The 21,893-nt window shown below is 41.3% G+C and overlaps 1 protein-coding gene across 1 annotated transcript in view; it reads right to left on the bottom strand.

Moving 5' to 3' along the window:
* Window positions 1-20,600, bottom strand: part of gnai2b (guanine nucleotide binding protein (G protein), alpha inhibiting activity polypeptide 2b) — a 41,876-nt gene extending 21,276 nt beyond the window's left edge. The window contains exon 1 of the mRNA XM_084543558.1: window positions 19,931-20,600. Coding sequence (XP_084399684.1) covers window positions 19,931-20,048 — 118 coding nt within the window. The 5' untranslated portion in view covers window positions 20,049-20,600. The remainder of the gene's footprint in view (window positions 1-19,930) is intronic.
* Window positions 20,601-21,893: the final 1,293 nt, after the last annotated feature.

Below are 21,893 nucleotides of genomic sequence, written 5' to 3'. Positions count from 1 at the left end.
AGTTAAAGAAGAGGAGAAATTATTAGTCAGCATGGGCAAGAGTGACAAATGAGTAAGGAGAGGAGGAGGAGGATGACGGTGCAGAGTAAAATGTGTGAGAGGATTGAGCACGGAGGACACGGGTTCAGAGATAAGGTAGTGGGATGAGGGCGAGTGTGAGTGAATGCAAACTGACAATTACTCATAAGAGGTTATCTGCCAGCTTGCAGATAAATACAGCTGCAAGCTCTGCAACTACAAGCAAAATGAAAAGCAAGATCAGTGATAGAGACTTAATACTTGGAGTGTACAGCGTGTTGAAATGAGAAACACCGAAATGAAAGCTGCAAAGCATTTGGCTGGCAATCAGTGGTTTTTGTTCTTGCTTTCTTCACTTCTCTGTAAGCGCATAAGTGACCTAAACTACGTGAAACAGCAAATGTTGGTAAGCCGCAGGGCGGAAGAGTGAAACGCTAAATCTGCCAAAACATCCCCCAAAATTTGTGTAATTATGGTTTTAAACCCAAAATTAGTGGGTTACTTTTATGTACTGAAATGTATCTAACACACACACACACACACTAAAGATTCATTCAACAGCAGAAGTGAGAGTGCGGCATCAGCAACAGTCTGAGGCCACATTGGCTCATGTTGGCAGTTTGGTTTTAAGTCTGCATGCTGAATCGTAGAGGATTTGTGTGGTTGCACTAGTGTACATCCTTGAATGAAGATGAATTGCTATTGTTAGCATGCTAACAGCAGTGTGCTAACATCCACATGTTAGACAGGTTTAATGTTCACCATTTGAGTTTAGCATGTTAGCATTATACACCAATCAGTCCAAACTGTTGGACCTGGCATTCATTTGGATGTTACTTAGGCATGTACCACCCACCTAGACTTAGGCATGTACCACCCACCTAGACCCCATAAACGAATCCCCAGCAGGATGCAGCCTGACACAGGCACACACACAAAAATGCTTTAGGAAAAACATGAAGAACAGTACAAGGTGTTGACCTGACCTCCAAATTCACTAGATCCCAAACTGATCAAGTATCTGTGGGATGATCCACAGAGGCCCCTCCCCTCAACCCATTGGACCCAAAGGCCCCCACTAAGGTCTACATTCTGTTGCCAGACACCACAGGACACCCTCAGAAGGCCCATGTCCATTCTCTGATGAGTCAAAACTGTTTCGGAGACACAAGGGAGACCTACACAATATTAGGAAGGTGGTCATAATATTATGCCTGACTGGTGTATAAATCTGGGTGAACCAACTGCAGTTCCTCATATAACCACTTGGTTTCAAAACCGAGATGAGGAATTTTAAGGAGACACACACACGCACAGCAAACACATACATTTCCTGCAAAGAGTCAACATCATAAATCCATTCTGCTATTTCAACATAATGTCACAGCATCCTTAGGAGGCCTTTAATCACGAACACAGCGTTGCAGATCTCTGTGTCATACATCCCACCGCCATAGCCTTTCTTCTGTGGAGACATTTCACATGTCTCAGCATATGCCAGCGTCACGGGCCATCTATTGTCTAAGCAACTGCCATGGGAGAATGACTCACTGGCCTGGCTGTGACACGATTCCTCCTTCGCTCACATCCTACCCCCAACCGTTGGTGTCACGACTGCTCACATTCAACCAGTTTTTACAGCCATTTAAAGGTTAACCTCCTATGGGCATTGATGACACTGAGCAGAATATAAAACAATGATGCTGTTGCTATTTTAAAGCCATGTCGCAGTGTACCAGGGTATCTGACAGACACGCGTAGGCGTGATGCTATTTTACGACTAAATCCATTTACATCAAGTACACTTTTCTTCTTGACCCATTATTTCGATGTACCTCACAAATAGAGACCTACTGTAGCAGGAAAAAAAATCCCTTCTACTCCTGAAATGTGAGCGCATGTGAAGCTGGTGGCTGGGCACATTTCATCCAAACCAGATCTCACCCACACTCTGAGTCGGGTCGCTTCAGCAAATAAAAAGCAGACAACGAAAACAAGATTTATATTCAACATTAAACTAATGCTAATTTAAATGGCTAATGGAAGCCAGCGTTTTCAGTGAGAGTGACAAATCACACATCTTGGAAGCCAGTAACCCCTCAGCTCAGTCACAGAAAAAAGGTAAATCTCTTTTTACTGGAATAGTTGAAGAAAATGCACAGTTACGTCCTTTTCCTCATCCATCCATCCATCCATCCATCCATCCATACAGGTCACCTGATAAACAGTGAAGGTCAAGCATGTAAGCAGCTCTTTTAGTGGATACAGAAATCCAAGTGTGATGGTGGTTAATAGGCTGAAGTTCATCGATGATTGCTAACCGATTGACCACGCCGTGAAAAGGGACCACGTATGCTCATCCTCAGCTGGAAATAATGTGATTAGAACTCACATCAGTGACTGCAGAGTATGAATGCTGCCTAGGCAACTGATCTTAAGGCACCATTATTTTATACTGTCCCGCCATATGACAAATAACATTGCAGAGATCAATACTTTTATATGTGAACAAGCAGTTTGACTTGTAATGACAGCCCCACCAAGAATTATTGCTCCACTTTGCACTCTGTCTGCGGGACATTTTGTCAGCTTCTAACCAGTTGGCTCTAAAGCTTGCAGCTAACTGCAGAAAGAAGGCAGGATCAACCTTTGTGCATGCTTGTGGTCATGAGAATGAATCTGTCTGACACAGACCGTTTTTATCCACCACACACTTGGTTCTAGTGATTTCCCACTGTTAGCAGGCTATTATTAACCGCCTCCTCTCTTTTCACCCGGTCCTGAAGTCAAGCCTTTCGGTTGACGCAGTCTTCGAATTATTTCATGCAGGCACTACTTCAGTTTGTCAGGGGAAAGGAAACACCCAAATTAGCTTATTGTGTGAAAACATACAGGTTCTAGGGGTGAGTGTCTTTATAGCGCAGGTGGTTCAGCCAGCCAGGCAGCCACCTCCCCACCGCCACCACCACCCAAACTCTTTTCTCATGCAGAGTAGAGAGCGATGGAGGAATTTTTCATGGCTGGATGCAGTACAGTATGTTATCGCCTGAAGTAGAAAAGTAGGTCATCAGCCTTGCAGGGAGCTAGTGGAGCTTCGCTGCTTTCCGCTGCAGAAAAAGGATGCCTGCTGCACTCTAAATGTACAACCAATGTGAAATTGCACTAATGAAAGCACAGCAAATGGAAAAGAAAACAGGTATTGATTTTAAAAGAAAGACTACAGGAAGACAAGCTCTCAAGGATTCTTCTCACGGTGCACATACTGCGAGAATGGGACTCTGATAAACAGGCGTGACAAACAACGGAGGCTGAAATGCAGATGTATCCAATGCAATCAATCACCTACTGCCTGAGGAAGAGTACTGAGCTCATAAGAGGAGTACAGCGGAGACACACTTCATTACTGTCTCCTAATAACAGCAGCAAGCATTAGTCTACTTTTAATCCTTTTAAAACTCAGTGCATCGTTCAGCACCATCGACCATCCTGTTTAAAATGAATGCCTATAAGCAGCGGGTAGGTGTCACCGGCACTACTCTTGACTGCTCCGTACTTTCCTATACAGCCTTCTCACTCAGCATTGAAAACTGCATCCTCCTCTTTAGCAAACACGACACTTGCTGTGCCACAAGGTGCCAACCTTTTTCTAATCCGAGTCTTTCTACATGCTCTTCCAATGCAATGTAAAATGAAATGCATTGTTACTGCTGTGCTTGCAATGCCTGACTTAGTCTACATTTAAAAGCAAGGGATCAATTGAAGAATTACATTACAATGTCAAGTGCTGCATCTCTTAAAACCAATCACAACCCAGCGATATCAAATCTAAAGTAATACTTTGCCTTTTTCCAGTATTTTTGCCAACACCGCACCATCCGTGGGTGTTTTTTCACAGTGATCTGACTTTTCAGGATGAGGTTATGAATGTAGCACCGTCCCGCTTCTTCCATTTCGCAATACATCAAAAGTGACTTTCCTCCAAGCAAGCCAATAACAGTTATTTCTGTATTTCACATCTCCAGCGTGTGCCAGAATGGAGCAGCACTGCAGAAATAAGTATAATGACCCCAGTAATACCATTCACTGGCACTTGTAGTTGTAATTCAAGAGAGAACGAAGGGAGAGTGTTAAAATTTCTTGCCGAAACTGAGTGAGGGATGTTGCACAACATTGCATGTGTCTTCATTGGACCACTAGAAACAATATGCTCTGTGTGTAGTGCAAAAACAAACACAGCATGAGTCTGGATCTTTCCAAACCCATTTCCAACATGGGTAACATGTTGGCAAATACTTGTATGCTTACTACCTATCCACAAAATACTTACTTAGAAAATAGTAAAATAATCAAAAGTAACATCAAAGTATTGTTTGGGCGCAAGCTGCCATATAAATTGTCCAGCCCTAACCCACTGCAGAGAGCAAAATGTTCATGTTACCTCCAAGGGAAAATTCTGCAAATCAAGATCCACAGTAGGATTCATACTAAATCATAAAAGGGTTATGGTAAAATGGTTATATTTTTTCATATTTAATTTAACTAAAACTAATATAATTGTCCAGAAGGCTTAGATCAGTTCCTAACAACTTCACAATACATTTAAGTTGGTAAATAAACACAATTCTACAATATTTAAAATGTAAATATTTAAAATAATTTATTTTTTTCCTGTTATAACGCAAAGGACTCTTTGTTTGACTTAAAGGGGAACTACCGTTTTTTACAACCTGGACCTTATTTCTAGCATAAAATATGATCGTTTACTCACCCATATAACTTTGGTGTCATTTTTAGTCCTTTGGAAGATATTTAGCTCCAGCAGAGTGCCGCGTATATCCATATAGTGGGAGTGACTGGGGCACCGAAACACAGCCTCTAAATAACACATTATCTGCGTGAAACTTGTTCATTTCACCAAAATTTTGTTATGATACGCTAGTGCTATTCCCCGTTGAGTCCGGAGTTACCTGTTATCATCATCCGGGGTCTGTAGATTGACCTACTAACCTCTGACCTGAATGATGTCATCTCTGAGCACCGCTAGTTGAAAGGAGGATGTGGAGGCAGAGAGAGGAACAGCTGGCCAAAGAACAACAAACTGCTGCACGTCCGCGAATAGATAACAGGTAACTCTGGACTCAGTGGGGAATAAGCACTAGCGTATCATAACAAAATATTGGTGAACTAAACGAGTTTCGCGGCAGATAATGCGTTATTTAGAGGCTGCGTTACGGTGCCCCAGTCACTCCCACTATATGGATATATGTGGATCTAAATATCGTCCGAATGACTCCAAATGACACCAAAGTTATATGGGTGAGTAAACGAACGTATTATATGCCAGAAATGTTTGCCCAAGAGCAGATTTGAACTCTGAATTTTGTCCACATCACACCATTCGATAACCATATCAATAATCTCTTGTTTTCACTCACTGCTACAGTGAATGATAGCTGTCAACCGAGCTGATTCTACATTTTACATGTGGCAGGTTGGTGGAAGTATCTGATATCACACTGAGCATACGGCACTCACATGGGTCACTTAGGACAAAATCGATATGGACCCTGCTTTGCTGAAGTCCGTATTAATTACGCTAATTCAGTGAATGCCTATTGATCACCGACTACAGCACATGACATGTGGAGGCTCTTTAGATAAACAGAAAAACTGATACCCCCAACCAGTCCAAACCAGAGGAGTAAGATGCAGTGGCTGGTATATAAAAACAAGATGGAACATTGAATATAAAACTCGTTCTGCCAGAATTGGCAGTATGCACCTTACACCTTATCAGTTCATCTCTGAAATAGCAAAATATGTTCAAGATAGAACTGGTCAATGACCATTGTCTGTTTTTCTAGGCAAGTTCTGGAAGGAAAGTGTCTTTGCTTTGAGTTTTAAATGCTTTCTGTAACCTTTGGTTGTTCTTTTGTTTCCTGCTTTATTTTCTAACCAGTTTTCCTGGTGGATTTGAGTTTTCCTGTCTTTGTCCGTTTCCGTTACTGTGATTCCTTTCACCTGTCTCTTGCCTTGTGTCTTTTGTCTGCGTGCTCCTCCCCTTGTCGGTCTCACCTGTCTCTCGTTATTCCATCAGTCTGTGTGTGTGTGTGTGTGTGTGTGTGTGTGTGTGTGTGTGTATAAATAACCCGTGCCTTCCCTCTTTGCTCTTTGTCTGGTCGTCTGTGATGTTACTCCTGTTTATCCTTCTGTTAAGTTTGTCATGTTCCTGGGACCTCTTCTTTGTTTTGTTCTTCACCTGTTTTTGGATTTGTGTGGGTTTTTTTTTTTGGTTTTTTTTTATTTTTGTTCATTTTGTTTCCTGGTTCTTCCTCCCTCTGTCTCCTGCATCATGTGATGGGCTCTGTTTCCAGAAGAAATGACGTTCCATCCAAGGAAATTGTCAGTGTTGAGCAAACAACTGACACCAACTCACCATCAAACGACTATGATTATCAAATAAAATATAACCTCTAAAACATCTCTAGTCAGTGATGGAGGCTATACTTTCTTTTTATGCTAGTACCACAGGCTTATTATTTAGACAGTCCATCTTGCTCGTGCTAATCCAAACTAAATAATCTCTTAACTGTACTTGGCAGGTCTTCTTTTCTCAATACTGAGACAAATGATTCACTATGTGAAAACTGAAGCTTCCCACATGCTGATTGTCTTCTCCCGGAACGCCGCTGTGGGTAAATTAAGAATAAATGTAATTAATAGATTTAGGAAATACAAGCCCATATAAAACACAGACCTTACAGTAAATTGCTCTCCTTTGCGCCCATCTAATCAATCTACAGCACCAAAAAAGTGATTCCTCACTAAACAATCCTTAACAGCTGGTGTTTGCCTGGCACCAAGTCTGCTTACTCCCCCACCTCCCCTATGTTTCTGCATACCGGCATGTCAGCTTATATTCCATGCGCTCACACAGCAAACAGATGACACATCAGGGGTGTTGGGCAGGTGCTGCAGTGTTTGAGGCGGCACCATAAAACCGTGCAGTATTCTGTTGGCACACCAGATTGTCAGGGTGAGCGAGGACGTTGAGTGAAGTTTTATGTGCACGATTACCGGAAAAACCTAATTTCTTTATAGAGTTGGTTGTGGTTGTGACGGTGGCGTGACGCTTTAAGCTGGCCAACGTGTCTACATGTTGGCATTTAAAAACCATTCCTGGAATTGCCGGTAGTGAAATGATGGCGAGGCCTTGCATGAGCATGCACTGCATTAGTTGCCATGGTTACGGCACCACATCGCCCCTTCCAAAACCAAATTGTGAACATCAACAATTTGGCATGCTTCCGTGTTCAGACGGAAGAAAACATATAATTGTTGCGACTCATTCAGTCGCAGCATTAATTTGTTTTTGTATTAGAGAGGACCACGGCAAAGTTGTTTTCTTTGTGTTTTCGCATGAAAATGGCTTCTTAGTTCTGATGACGTGTGATCTCCACCTTCCAAAATACTGTTAACAACCTCTGTTGCTGTGCCTTTAGAAGTTGACAGATATTATTTACAGTAAAATGTAGGAAGATCAGGAAATAGGGGAGTATGCAGGGCTGTTATACATACAGAACAGCTGCCATTTTAGCAAACTGTAATAATTATTTCCAGTTTGGATTACTTTTAGTGATATGTTTTCGAGTTAATGGATTGATCAAAAATATATATTAACTAAATTGGAAGCAATTTATTTACTTTTTTCCTTATTTGGCATTTTTGGATTTATTTGAAAGGGACAAAAGAGATCAAACACTAGACTTCAAAATGTCGTCCACTGCTTTTCGACTGACAGTAATAATTCTTTATGTTCTACATTATTCACTAGGTCGTATGCTAAACACTGTACAGGCTAGCTGAGCACAAATATTAGATGACAATGGAAATCTGGCTGTGTCGGATTTAAAAATAATATCAATCTCCTCATCTGACCCTCTACAAGAAAGCAAATGAAAGAACCTCCTAAAATATTGTTCTCTTCTTTTAATGTTCTTACAAAATATAGCTCAACTTTGTCTAAAGAGCTGACCCGATGGCTGACATTCTGGGAGAGTAATGGCACAGTGTGTGACTTACACTTGGCCAGCATGTCTAAATGTTGGCATTTAAAAATCGCCTACCTCCATATAAGCTGTGTTCTGCTCAATGTTTCTTCCTGTTAAAAGTGAGTTTTTCCATTGCCACTGTCGTCTTCAGGCTTGCTCAGGGGGTTTCAGGCGGGGTTTTGTGAAGTGTCTTGAGACAATTTGTGTTGTTATTGACGCTATATAAATAAAATTTAACTGAACTGAACTGAAAATACAAACTGGGGCCATCATCACGTCATCATACGAGTTGAAGATCTGTCCTACATGCAAGTATGTTCAGGATTTTATTAAAAACATCCAGTGTTAGTTCATTAGCTCAGATCATAATATCATATCATCTGACTATAAGGCAGGAGCTTCATATCTTTTTTCACGCGCCATAACCTGTCAATCAACCTTACCCGACTGATGTAAGGAAGCCGGCTTCAGGCGGCATATCAGTGCTTCACTGATTCGACTGGAATATTTAACCTATCCACTGACCTGAGCGTATTAGATCTCATCTGAATTGCGCCTGGCCGTACACAGGAGATCAATACACTATTACCTGGGTTGTTGAGTCGCAGAGAATGGAAGCACTGTGCATGCACGGCTGCACAGATCACACAACATGACTTATATTTTCCAGGATTGTATAAACAACTAAAAACGGTTATTCACATACAGTATGGTTTGAACTGATCCTGAAATATCCTGTGAATTATTAAGATTTATTAATAAAACATAACCCATTGCTCCTGTTTTTATGCTTTCATCTTGCTTGTGCTGCCCCTGATCTAGCGATATCCTACCAGCCGGCAATGGAAGCTGAGAAAACACTTGACCAGCTGCAAGGGCAAAGCCTCACCTTGTTATTCTGTGTACAATGGTCTGCCCATCCTTGCCTTCATAGACAGGATGGGTGAGTGGTTAGCTCTGTCATATCTCATACTGCAGCTCGCTAAACTCCAAACTCCACATCTCTCTGCCTTGAACCGTATCAACTGCGGACACACATTCCTTGAAAACCTGTGCACACCAGTGAACGAATCAATAATACACATTGCAAAAATAATCAATATTGCGCAAATATTCGCTCGTCTGTAGAATAGAGGCCTGTAACATTGGTACAGCTGTGAGTGATTGTCCTTGTCTTATAACCTCATCAGAGAAACAAGAACAATTCGGTGTCTTCTTCCATCATGTCCACTGTCTGTCTCCGCGTGTGCTGCCATTTTGATTCATGGCACCTGCTCCACAACTTGTCAAATGATAGTATACCTCCGGATACAGTAATCATTTAAGGGTTAACGACTTTCCAGCGACTTTCAAATTGTTTTGCGGCGTAACTTCTACTCAGGTTCAAGTTGGTGTCTAATTAATGGCACAATAATGACACAATAAGGCCTCCCACGTGAACGTTTGAACAAAACAAAAAGCAAAGAAAGAAGCATTGTATCATCTGGAGAAAGGAAAGAGGCAGAGCCGGTTTTACATAATAAGACTTAAAGTGCAAAACAAATAAGTTTCAAACAGGCCCTGGTAATTTTTTCCATACTGAGCAAAAATACTGGTCACACTGAGACATGTAAGAGCACAACACCAAGTTGTAGAATTTCTGTTTCATGTAATATGGTTCGATGTGACAGAAAAATGCCCATTATCAACAAGCATGAACTTTGACGCCGCTCTTTGTCTCTCACCATTATCTACTAGACAGGTAATGGTGCTAAAAACGGTGTGCTAAATTTGGAGGGATGTTCAACGAGGGACGTTAATGGGGTAATGGGATCACACTGCCAAAGTGAAGTGTACCATTTTTTGTTATTTTGTTAATCTGTGTTACGCTTTTATCATCAATATCGATTAATTGTTTCTGGCTGCCTCACATGTATTTGATCTCCGTAGCTCTGTTTTTGGTCTCCTCCAACTCCTCAAGTAATATAGGCATACACTTTATCCCCATTAAGTTGAATCTGTTTACAACAAAACGGCTTTTTGGATTGGTTGAAGGACAGTCACATCGTGTGCAGCGGCAGCATGATAAGATCGAAATGGTGCGTTGCCAGGCTCTTTCTGATATGGACTGAATCTTGGTACGGCAAGTGCTAACTTAAATCAAGAGGACACACTCAGCTATTCAGCCGGCTCCGACTTTTTTAATCAGATGGAGAACTTTGAAAGGCTGCTTTGTGAGACAGCTGCACGTCTAACCAGTGCTAAATTTTGTTTTACATTCAAATCCAATGGTAAAAGTGATCCTTGCAAGTATTTTGATGCCTTCTATTTTTTGCAGAGTAAAAAGGGTGAAAATGAATTAAGTGTATTATTCACTATGAATATTACCATGGCAACCACCCAGAGCGAAATGGAAACCAGGCTGGCTCCTATTTGTGTGCTAGAGTTAAACTACTTTAACTTAATTCACCCAAAAAAATCAATACCCTCAATTTAACATGACGTCTTCCTTATCAGATAATCTTAAAAAAAATAATAACTTGAGCTATGGATATGATGTGTTCGTTGTGTTACCAGATTATTTGTAGTGTCTTTAAGCAGAAAAACCCCCAGCATTATGCTTTAGTGCTGTTGCTGCCTTTGTTTCTGCAGATGGCACCATCCCCTGACAATGCAATAATTGTATTTATGTAGGAACAGGCCTTATCTTCCTCTGGCTTGTCTCTCATTTTAATGTTGCTATCCCGGAGACTAATGTACCAACCACATCATAAACTCTTCAGACACTTTTACTTTCCCATCTTCAGCTTCTAGGTGAACACTATATCATTGTTGAACTTTTTCATTAGCGCACACTAAGCCTGGAATGGGTTTTATTTGACTGTAAAGACGTCGAGACGTTTATTGTTTCACGACAACTCCTGAACTTGACTGTAACAAATCCATATACACTGGTCAGTGCTCTGATATCTAAGCAGCCATAAACAATCCACTACTGTACACTTTGTGAATGCGTGAAGGAGAGCTGAGAGCTATTCCGGGAATCAACCGGGAGCCAAATCAATGAGTGACCTTGAATATAGAGCCTCAACTTGATGGACTCTGCATCAGGGCCACTGATCGTAAAAGCTATTGAATGCGCTGAATTTATATTGTTGCTGAGCAGACAGTTCAAATATCAAAGCTACAGTGCCGGTGCAGTCCACTGGGGAGGTTTTTAAACCCCGTGAAGCTGGTGATGAAGGCTAACTGCTCCTCTAAAAATGTTAACAGGGAAGAGGAGTGGTGAGAGTCCAGCGCAGATCTTTTTATAATGTGTTCTCAGGCCGCTGTCCAAAATGGGATTTCAATAAGGATTTGCTAATCTAGTGATGACCTATAAACTCCATTGTTGTCAATGGTGGCGAAGCAGACACCATGCCAGACAAAAAAGCACGGGGGGATGACTCAACATTATCAACAACTGTATTCTGTTTAGGTGAGCCAGCAGGAACCTCTCCGCTTACTGGCATGGTTTAATGGGATACCTGGAAATAACACCTTGTTTATAACATTAGTTGCTTTACCTGCTCCTGAAAGTGGGGGCTTCCGGCGTACATATTGCATTAATCCAACATTGTAATCGATATCAATTCATTTGAGTTTACCGCTGCTGCAGAGGAAAGGAATCTGAAATGGTATAGTTCTACATTAATGACCTCATCTTGAACATTTGGGGATGGGTGACTGATAGATGGCTGCAATATCCTGTAATGTTTCCCTCTATACCTCTTAAATCGGATTTATGAGGAGAGAGAGATTTTGTTCTCCTATTCAGGAGAGTTTTGAGCAGAACTGTGATCTAATTCAGTAGAAAAAAAAGAAAAAAAGCTAAGACAGAATACAAGGAAGTGGAGCGGTTCATAAATCAAATCTGGTTTGGCCCGAAGTGATCCTTCGTCAAGTGCAATTGCCATTACTTACTTGCACCTGTTTTCATGTGGAAGCTCAAACCCTCTCCATAGGGAACAGTGTTTAACACAGATCTACCAAGGTCCTGTTTCAGCAATTTGTTTCTTTAGTCCAACACCTACAGCGGGTATACTGTATGTGGCCTACTTATGGTCATCTGGATAAAGTGTAAAGTTAGCCCACCTATGCAAAGTGTTATTTCTGACATCATTCTGTTTTATATGTTTTCCTTTGGTGATGTCAAACCTGCTATCATGACTACTCCATTAATCAACAAGTCAGCTGATAAAAACCCTTATTGTCAAATGAAAATGGAAAATATTAAATAGCTCATAGGCTGGCATAGCTATCACAATATGAGTCTGGTAACACATAATTTGGATTTCATTATGGGGTTGTTTCAAACATAGACTGTATAAAAAATGGACACCATGCTCCTCAAACGTGAAGTCATAGCAAGTTGAGCTCCCCCTGGTGGCTGGCTAGTATAAGTCACGCATCCAAACTAATGTTTCCCAAGGATGGTTTCTGTCATTTCAAGTAGTTAATATAATGCTGATTTATGTTCAAGTGTCGATTTTTCTAAATACTTTTGTTCTTTTTTGTTATAGGATGCTATAAAAACAGGATGACAACTGCTCCATATAATGCAAAATTACTTTGTAACTCGCAAGATGGCGCTGCCCATATCCCTGGAATTCTAGCGTCAGTTTGGCCAAAGCCAGGAAGCAGAGACGCGTCGTCCATTTTTTTCTATATGCTCCAGACCAACATTCCCCCACAAACATTTTGTGGGTGGGCTGGCTTTAAGGCAGACTAGCTCATCTAAGAGTGGCTATGCTTACATGGACAATATTTCTTATATTTCAAATTTGTCATGAAAGAGAATAACATGTTTTGGCCTCATTTTCTCCAGGTGATTCCATGAGCAAAGCCATGTTTCTTCATTATCCTCCGCCTCCAATGCCCATCGTCTCTACATATCATCCTTTATCTCTCCGTGACTCCCTCCAACCCTCCATCAACACCAACAATGTCTTCGAGGGCTCTTCCAAAACCAATTAGGAGGTCAAGGTCATATGGACTTACATCCATCACCTCCTACGTCAACCTGCTTTGGAGTCTAGTGTAACTAAAGTGAATGGATTGCTGCTGACACATGTTGTTGACTCAAGGTCCTAATAAGATTCACACTCTTCACCTACTGTATGAGAGAAAAGGAGTCTAATAAGGACAGACAAGGAACTGCCTAAATAATAAATGGGGCTGATAATGGAAATGTGATTGAAATCACCACCAGAAAGGAGACGAGGATAGAGACTGGACTTATTTTGCATATATTTGTGAGATATGATGAGTTCATTGGTTAATTAAGCATAAATGCCCATCTTAGGTTTAAAGAGTGCAGCTGTCACCAAGCCGGTTTGTTTTTCACTCTCCTCCATCTACACAAGTCAACATTATGAGTATAATGTATGAAGAAACTTCAATGCATAGACACAAAGCCTCCATCTCTGCAGCTTGATGTTTGAAATGGAGTCACATATGAGAACACATGTGAAAATGATTGTAATATGCAACATTTGCATTGAGGGCTATTTAATAAAGTTCTGCATCAAATGGTACTTTTGCAAAGCCATCGGCTACAATTTGATCACACAGTGGATGGAGAACTATTTACCTTACATTGAAAAGTATTTCAGGGCGGCACAGTGGCAAGGAAGTTAGCACTGATGCCTCACAGCGAGAAGTTTGCATGTTCTCCCTGTGTCTGCGTGGGTTCTCTCCGGGTACTCCGGCTTCCTCCCACCATCCAAAGACATGCTTGTTAGGTTCATTGGTGATTCTAAATTGGCTATAGGTGCGAGTGTGAATGGTTGTCTGTCTCTCTGTGTTAGCCCTCCGATAGACTGGCGACCTGTCCAGGGTGTACTGTACGATGACAGCTGGGAACAAGCGGTTACAGAAGATGAATGAATGAATGAATGAAAAGTATTTCTAATATTTAGACTACTACTCCATTAGTATACATAAAGGTTCGGAAAGGGGTAGAAGGAAGGAGAAACAAACCTACTTTGAAACATTATCAAAGACTTGGATATAAACAGGTTTTTGGATATGCACAAATACTACAACACCAGCCTTTTTCAAAAATCTGTGGATTGAATGAAAGAGGGAGGCACAAGTCCACCACCAGTGGATAACTTTCGAAAACATCCTGCTGCATGACAGTATAATATTGTGGAATATTCATTAGCCCTGTATACGACTTATACTAAGAGGAATTTGGGCATTTTATAGGAGCAAAAACGTTAATTGTTGAAATATTTAAAGCAGCACACAGCAGACAAATTTCTTCAAGCCTTTAGAAACCATTTTGATCGGATGTTATAGCTTAACTGTTAATACTAGACACTAGATGACATGTTCTACGCTAGATACGTTCACATGCCCCAAAACATTAACACTACCACGTAGCAAAAAGTCAATGAACAAGGCCTCATATCTCGTGACCTTAAAGCTTAGATAGGATCATCTGTATTCAAAGTGTCAGAAGTGCCAACAACAACTGTACTGTTCCTTGGCCCCTTGAGGTGACCGCAAGAGTGAGTCAATCCTTGTAGACGCCCATGTTAAAATGTCCAAGTTTACACCAGAAATAAACATGTCTACAGCTTGGTACAAAATACTGTATACAACTCACCTATTTAAATCGTTTTTAGACTTAGGAAATTAACTTACTACCCATTTTCTCAAGCAAAGCAGACAAACGGACAATCTGCCTCAGACATTATCTCATTCTCTGACCCAAAAACAGGCGCACACGTACAGGAACCCTGAAAGATGTGCCGTTCCGCTGCTCATTAGTCCACTGCGACTCTGAGCCAAGCTACCTCATTTAGAAAAAAATATCTTTAAATCACCCTCATATTCTATGAGCGCAAGTCAGAAAAAATAAATAAATAAATATCCACAATAACCCAGAGCATGTGCAGAATCTACATCAAAAGCAAAAGACGCTGTATGTTGAGTTTGACTGCAACGATGATTCATATTTTTTTGCGAGGTCAGCACACAAATACAGCGCACATTTACCGGGGACTTAGTGGTGTTCAACGCAGACATGACTAACAGTACATAAGTATATTCTTTCAGTACGTGGGTAGTTGTGAAGCTGTCATCCCTGCATGGCCGGTCTCACCCTGAGCTCTCCTCTCCGTCATGAGGAGTGAGTAACGTCTGTGAAGAACTATTATTATTGTCTGCCTGAGGAGGGTATTATGGGGGATAAGCTGCAGTGGATGCTGATTTGCGGAGGGGTTTCAAAGGAATGAAGTTGGTATATTCTCATTTCACATTTTTGGCTGAATATTTGAGAAAGGTGAAACAGAAAGAAACACCCTCAGATAGGGCTACCACGCCCTCAAAAATACTTTTACATGTGAAATTTCTTTGATAGCAATGAAATCACTGATGCAACAAGCAATTTATAAACCAGTAATGAAGCATGATTTTTGCTCTTTCACACTAAAATTGGAATAAGTTTCTGGGTGAAATAGTTTTTTAGCTACATTTGATTACATTGCTTCTCTATGGTGAAACCCACACTCAAGTGCAACTTTCCCACATTCACTCCGCTTCAGTTGCGACAGTTGTCGCGATGTGTTTCCGCAGTCTCTTAGCGACCCCATCCCAGACAGCGGTGTATTTGATATTGTTCATTTTCACAAAATCTTATTCCGGTCCCCTCTACTTTTACAGTGTCAATTTATTTACCCGCTGCAATCTCTCTTAACAGAGTTTTCTGACCGTCCAGCCACTGCAATTCAGCCGAGATAAGCTTTGGAGGCTTTACCAGCAGTACTGAGTGCTTCTCTGACTTTACTTGCCCTGGGTTTCACCTCTCAAGCAGCAGAGAGGCAAATAAATTATCTTTTGTTTGGTCGTTCCTCAAGTCTAAAAGGGCTGCTGCCACTGCTTTGCAAACACTCCGCGTGAAGAAATAAAGAAGAAATCCCTAATAATTCTCCTACAAATACGCTACAGCTGAAAGGCAGGAAAGAACGGTGTTTAGCAAAGATAAAAATGCCACATTTATGTGTCATAAAATAGGAAAGCCCTATCAGCCAAAATAAATGTGATTTTAAGCGGCTTTAGCGTGTTAACAAAGCTGCACTTTTCATTATATTTCTAATAAACACGAGTCCACCTTGTTTGAAACCAATCGTCAGATTCTAAATAGTCTATTTCCAAGTTTTCCTTGCCAAGATAAGATAATTAAATCACTGGACATAAGCAGAGAGGGATACTGGCATTTCAAAGTGATTCCAGTAGGTACACTGATGTGAAGCAATGATGATCCTGCACTTCTTGAAGTATTGCATCACTGACTTATGTAAGACTGGTTTTTGTTCCTGGTTTCAGCTCAGATAAAGACGTGCCATCTAGTCAGTCACTTACACAGAATGGTCTCCAGTATGGTGCAATATGGTGAAATCAGGGCTTTATTACAACACTGAAAGTCGTGTGAGGAGTATTTCCTTTGGACCTGACGCCTAAGTTTTCTAAGCCCTGTGTTGAAATGCGTCTTATTCCGTCCACTCAGTCAGTCAGAGGGCACAAGAAAAGCTCCTCATGTCTGACAGCTACATGTTCATCAAACGTGTGGTTTTCCTCAATGTGATTTGTTTCTGACTGCCCAGTCCTCACCGATACCATTATGAACTGTCGCATAAATCCTGCATCTATATAACACCATCACCGGCAACAAAGGAATCCACTCAAACACGAACAGGCTTTTTATTTCCCCCAAGAACTCATGATAAAATTGCCATGAAGTCATTAAAAAATTTTGACGCACGCTTGTTCGTGCCTCCTTTTCCAGGACAGGTCTGCTGTGTCTTCTCAAACACAAGTGGGACAGATTTCTAAATGATGCCATTAGCTAAGCTTGAAATTAAAAAGTCAACTCTGTGCTGCTCACCGTTAGCATGGGTGCCAGCCGAACTTAGTCCCGCCCACAACATTTGAGGTCTGGAAGTTCGGTCTGGCATCGCTCCGTTGAGGTGCAATTATGCTCGAACAGGAGCTGTTCGTACCAATCTGATTCTCAGGGCGGGCTTTATACGATGATGGACAGATGATCAACAGTAACATAATCAACCACGTCACCAAAGCGCTTGGGTTGAATTTGTTTACAACAAAGATGGCTGCCGCTGGAGAACTGAGATGTGTAGATTCTGCCATCGAGTCTGTTCTAGAAGATATCGACAGCGCATTAATTTTAAAAGAGGAACAGATAAAGGGAGGGAATTTGGCCTAGAGTTGTTTTGTTTGGAATCGAATCATTTGGACGGGCTTTAAGTGGTGATGGGCGATAAATGACAGTGAAAAAACTTTTAAAGGATGGTGAACAGCGATTAAGGTATGCATCGAGAAGCCTACGTCACATAATTCATAGAACTGATTGGTTGTAGGGTTAACCAGTTGGGGGAAGAGGTATTTTTTTCTTTGTATCGGCTGAAACACGCCCCATAATACCGGGCTCACATTATGATAAGAATTGAGTCTGCACTAAAAAAAGCACTAAAATAATATAACGATAGGATGTAAATACTGGTGTGGCAGTGAAGAAATAAAATCAGTGATGACGAGGCGTTGGTTAACTTAATCAGCTAACACAGGTAACGATGCTCGGAATCCTTCCTAGTAAAAACACACCTCCACCAAGAAGACTGATGCAATCACAGTTTGTCTGAGGAAGATTTCAACCTTTAGGGAAGGTTTCGAACAGGTTTCCACACATTAAATATGTAGATTCAGCCAGCAGCTGGTTAGCTTAGCTGAGCGTAAAGACAGAAATCTGAGGGGTACTGCTAACATGGCTCTGTTCAAAGGCAACAGAATCCAGATACCAGCCTTTATAGAGCACACTGACTGTGCAGCGACTTCCTGGCATGACATCAAAATTCCGAGAAGCCACTGCACCTGACCGAGGAATAGTCCCATAGAGAACCAAGTATCAGTGAGGTATAATTCCTCTGGACACCTTGTAAAATATTTACATTGTCTAGAATAGCATCAGCCCGAGAGCGCTTCTAGGAAACACGTTAACGTGGCTCTCCATGATTTCAACAAGTCAGCGACGTTATTCACAATATCAAATCAACATTTAATGTGGTTTTTGAGGTGAATGAAAAGCCTAGCTTCAGTATGGAGTAAAATGAGAATATATATGAGCCAAAGCCACACCACAGACACTCAAACTCTCAAGAGGTTAAGTAAAATTCTACCATTATTTTCACCTGCCTGTCTTTCTGTGACATGTCAAAAGTTTCTGTCCAGTTTCTATATATATATATATATATATATATATATATATTATTATTATTTTTTTTATTTTATTTTTTTTTTAAATCATGTTTTGCTGATGCTGAACTGGATGCCGTCCCTTTTGTCGCGCGGACTGTCGGCCAACTGCCACCGTATCGTCCTCCTGTAACGACACCTGCACAAAGTCTCCAGTAAACATCTCATTTGGGAGCGTGTGTGGGCGAAAGAAGTAAGGCCCCAGAAAGTCTGACCTGAGAAATGAGATGAGGTGAAGCCAGCCAGTCATCGATTTAGAGCCCGGTTAAAAAAAAAAAAAAAGAGCAAGATCAGCCATCAGGATATAACAGGTTTAGGCAACAGGGGCTTTTTGCTACAGTAGAGCATGAATAAATAAAGAGCGGAAGTTTGTATTTAATGAGAGGACACGTGGCATAAAAACTACAGTAGCTACGGGACAGTAGCTTCGGACGGCAAGCACTGCTTCAGCTGGCGTTAGATTTTCTCTTGCACATAAATCCGTATTGGTGTCATTTCAATGTAAGGCTGATTATCAATAATTGTGTCTGAGTGCAAAGGAAAATGACTTCACCAAAACTACAACACAACCGACCACCCTGCAGCACTCTTCTGCACTTATCTGGAGCCTGTCCTCTATTAACAGCTTGTCACAGCAAGATGACACACTTCCAACCCCGCATGCCCACCTCCACCACCCTGGCTCTCAACACACACACAGATTATATTCCAGGTCAGTTGTTACCTGAACTGCATACATTCAGTAAGAACGAGAAACCCAAATCAAAATCCTGATGATGGCAAACAAAGACAGCTGGAAAGGATGAGAGGGGAAGTGAGAATGTGGTAATGAGTGGGAGGGTGTGTGTTTGACTGTGAGTTTCTGTACGTGTGTGTGTGCACATGAAGGCAGGAGGAGGAAGGGAGGTTTGTGTTTTCAGGCTTCAGAACATTATTATTATTTTTTTTTTTAATAAATACAGCTTTTCCTCTCCCGGCAACCAACAAACGCAAACTGTTTCGCTACATTGCTTTGTAAGAAGAGACTGATGTGTATCTTCGAGTGGAGCTGAAGTGTAACCCTGTTTACGTCTATAGTCCTAGTGCACCGGTTTAATATATTGAATTAAGCTTTCTGGGAATAAGGCCAGCTCAAAAAGCTCTGAGAAGCTGTGCAGCGTGTTGACATGAGGATATATGACTTGTCTCCAAGTGTATGGACACTTGTGTTGGCTAATTAATAACAGGGACTGTGATTCAGAATGAGTATTTAACAGATGAGGACTGAAATGGCCTCTATTCTGCATTAGAGCTAATGTGATCTGTCCCTGTTGTGGTTATATTGAGAATGAACTCAGTGTGGTTCGACGCCCTTATTTATATGTGGTAATTTGTTGATGATCTGATTTGATTTTTAATCTATATTTTCATGCAGAACTATATGCAGGCACAATGTTGTAATGTTTAAAGAGGTTGCATGTTGTTTTGCAGCGTTTAACTCCATAACTGTGGAGATACTTCTATAGCAACAAGCACTCCTTTTAGTCTTATAACCTGAGGAGTGACCTCCAGCTGTAACCTACCCAATAAAAGCAGTTTCACTTCTCTGGCTGCCTTCTCCCCGTCTTCTCGGAGGTTTTTGTCAATCATCTTTGACCTCTCCGCGGCAGCTTTATCCTCGGCGCTCACCGTACAACCCATGGATCCGAACGCAGGGGAGCACCGACCGCTTGCGCAAAAACAAACAACAACAACAACAACAAAAAAGGTTTCAGTGTTGATGTTCTTTGCGCGTCTTGCTGATGCCAAGAATAACGATGGTGCACCTTTCTTTTTATTTTTTGCTTTCTGCACTGCCTTCTAAGGAGAAAACTGTCTATTCCAGAGTTTTTATCCACGCGCAAAAAGTCAACGCTCCTTCTCCTCTGTTAACCAGAAGCTCAAAAACGTAGCCCTTAGATCATTTGTTTTTTTAACGCTATGTGGTCCATTCCGAAAAGCTCAGAGCCCTCTGTCCTGCATCCATCCACGGGCTGAGAGTCCGCGGCACACTGCCTCGCACTTGTCTCGTCGGCCTCCTGAGCGTCACGTCCCTCGGTCGCTCGAGTGCGGCGCCGCTTTTTACAGTGCTCAATTAGGCTCGCGCGGAAAAAAATCCTCAGCTACTCCCGAGACAATTGGAAGCAGTCAACCAATCGACGTCAGTTGAGCAACTTGCTCGCGACAGCCCAATTAAATCAGGTGAGCACTCCACGGTGGCTGGTGTGGAGCCAATTAGAGGGGAAGCCAGCGAGGCGTGATTTTAGGAGTGTGATGTGCAGACTGCAGTGGGCGCTGTGCCAGCCTCATTCCTCTGCATTTCTCGTGCGTGCAGACCCGGAGAGGACAAAACCCAGTTGTGATGCAGCAGCAGCAGCAGCAGCAACTGTTCTCGGTGAGTGACTGCACCACGCAGGAGGCGTTCGCTCTGTGGAGGGATGCAGGGCGAGGTGTAAAAAAAAAAAAAAACTGATAATGACTCTTTGCGTCACTTGTTTATGAAATGCCTTGACACGTAATTAGGCCGTCAGAATAACTGGTGCATAGCGCCACCAAGTGGAAAAGCTGGACATGTTCTCTTCTAGTTGATGCCTTGAATACATCATAATTATTTATACAGCAAATTTAATGGCCTATAAATGGAACACAAAGCGATCTACAAAGCAATAAATACATAAAAACAGATTAACTCAATTACAGCTTGCGTTTAAATTAAACAAATTAGATTTGTAATAAATAAATGTAATTATAATAATAATCAACAACAATTCTACCATCATAATCATTTATAGTTGTAATCTTCTGAGTAGACGACAGGTAATTTTACTGAGAATGTAATTCAGTTAATGTTTAGATAAATATTTAGTCTATAGTCTGTCCTATTTAATGTGGAGCAACAATATTGTAGTATTATTGCAAAGTCATATTCTGAATCTGGCTTTTAGTTTGTCCGTGTGTAAAACTAAACTGCAAGGCACTGATAAGTTTTAAGATGTGTTGAGTGAATGTGTTATAAGCAAGATGGTTTATTGCTAGTTGACATTTAATATACCAGTTACCTGTTGTTAACTTTTTGATACTGGGATAAGCTAAGCTAAGACAAGCTAAGCTAAACTAAGCTAAGCTAAGCGAAGATAAGAAAGGACTTTATCTACGCCCGTGGGGAAATTAAGGTGTTGCAACGAAAGGGAACAACAAAACAAAAAATAATTAAAAAAAAAAAAATAGAATAAGATGAGACAAGAGAAACAATATGAAAGTAAATATGTTAAAGGTACAAAAAAAAAAAGAAACAATAAATAAAGAAATAAAATAATGTTATTATAGGTGCATTCCATTGCATTTCTGTTCTTGTAACTTGCAGTAGTAGGGATGACATATTATATGTAGTAGGGCAGAGTGGGGGTAGCACACTCACATCCTCAGCCCAGAAACAAGCTGGAGTGATGGCAGTTGCTCTGCACACGCTCAGCCGGTTCTCTCTCTGCCTGTGGAAAAAGAGCAGCA

Source organism: Chelon labrosus (assembly GCF_963514085.1).
Source record: "Chelon labrosus genome assembly, chromosome: 4".
Lineage (NCBI taxonomy): Eukaryota > Metazoa > Chordata > Actinopteri > Mugiliformes > Mugilidae > Chelon > Chelon labrosus.
This window is presented reverse-complemented; position numbering and strand designations above follow the sequence as displayed.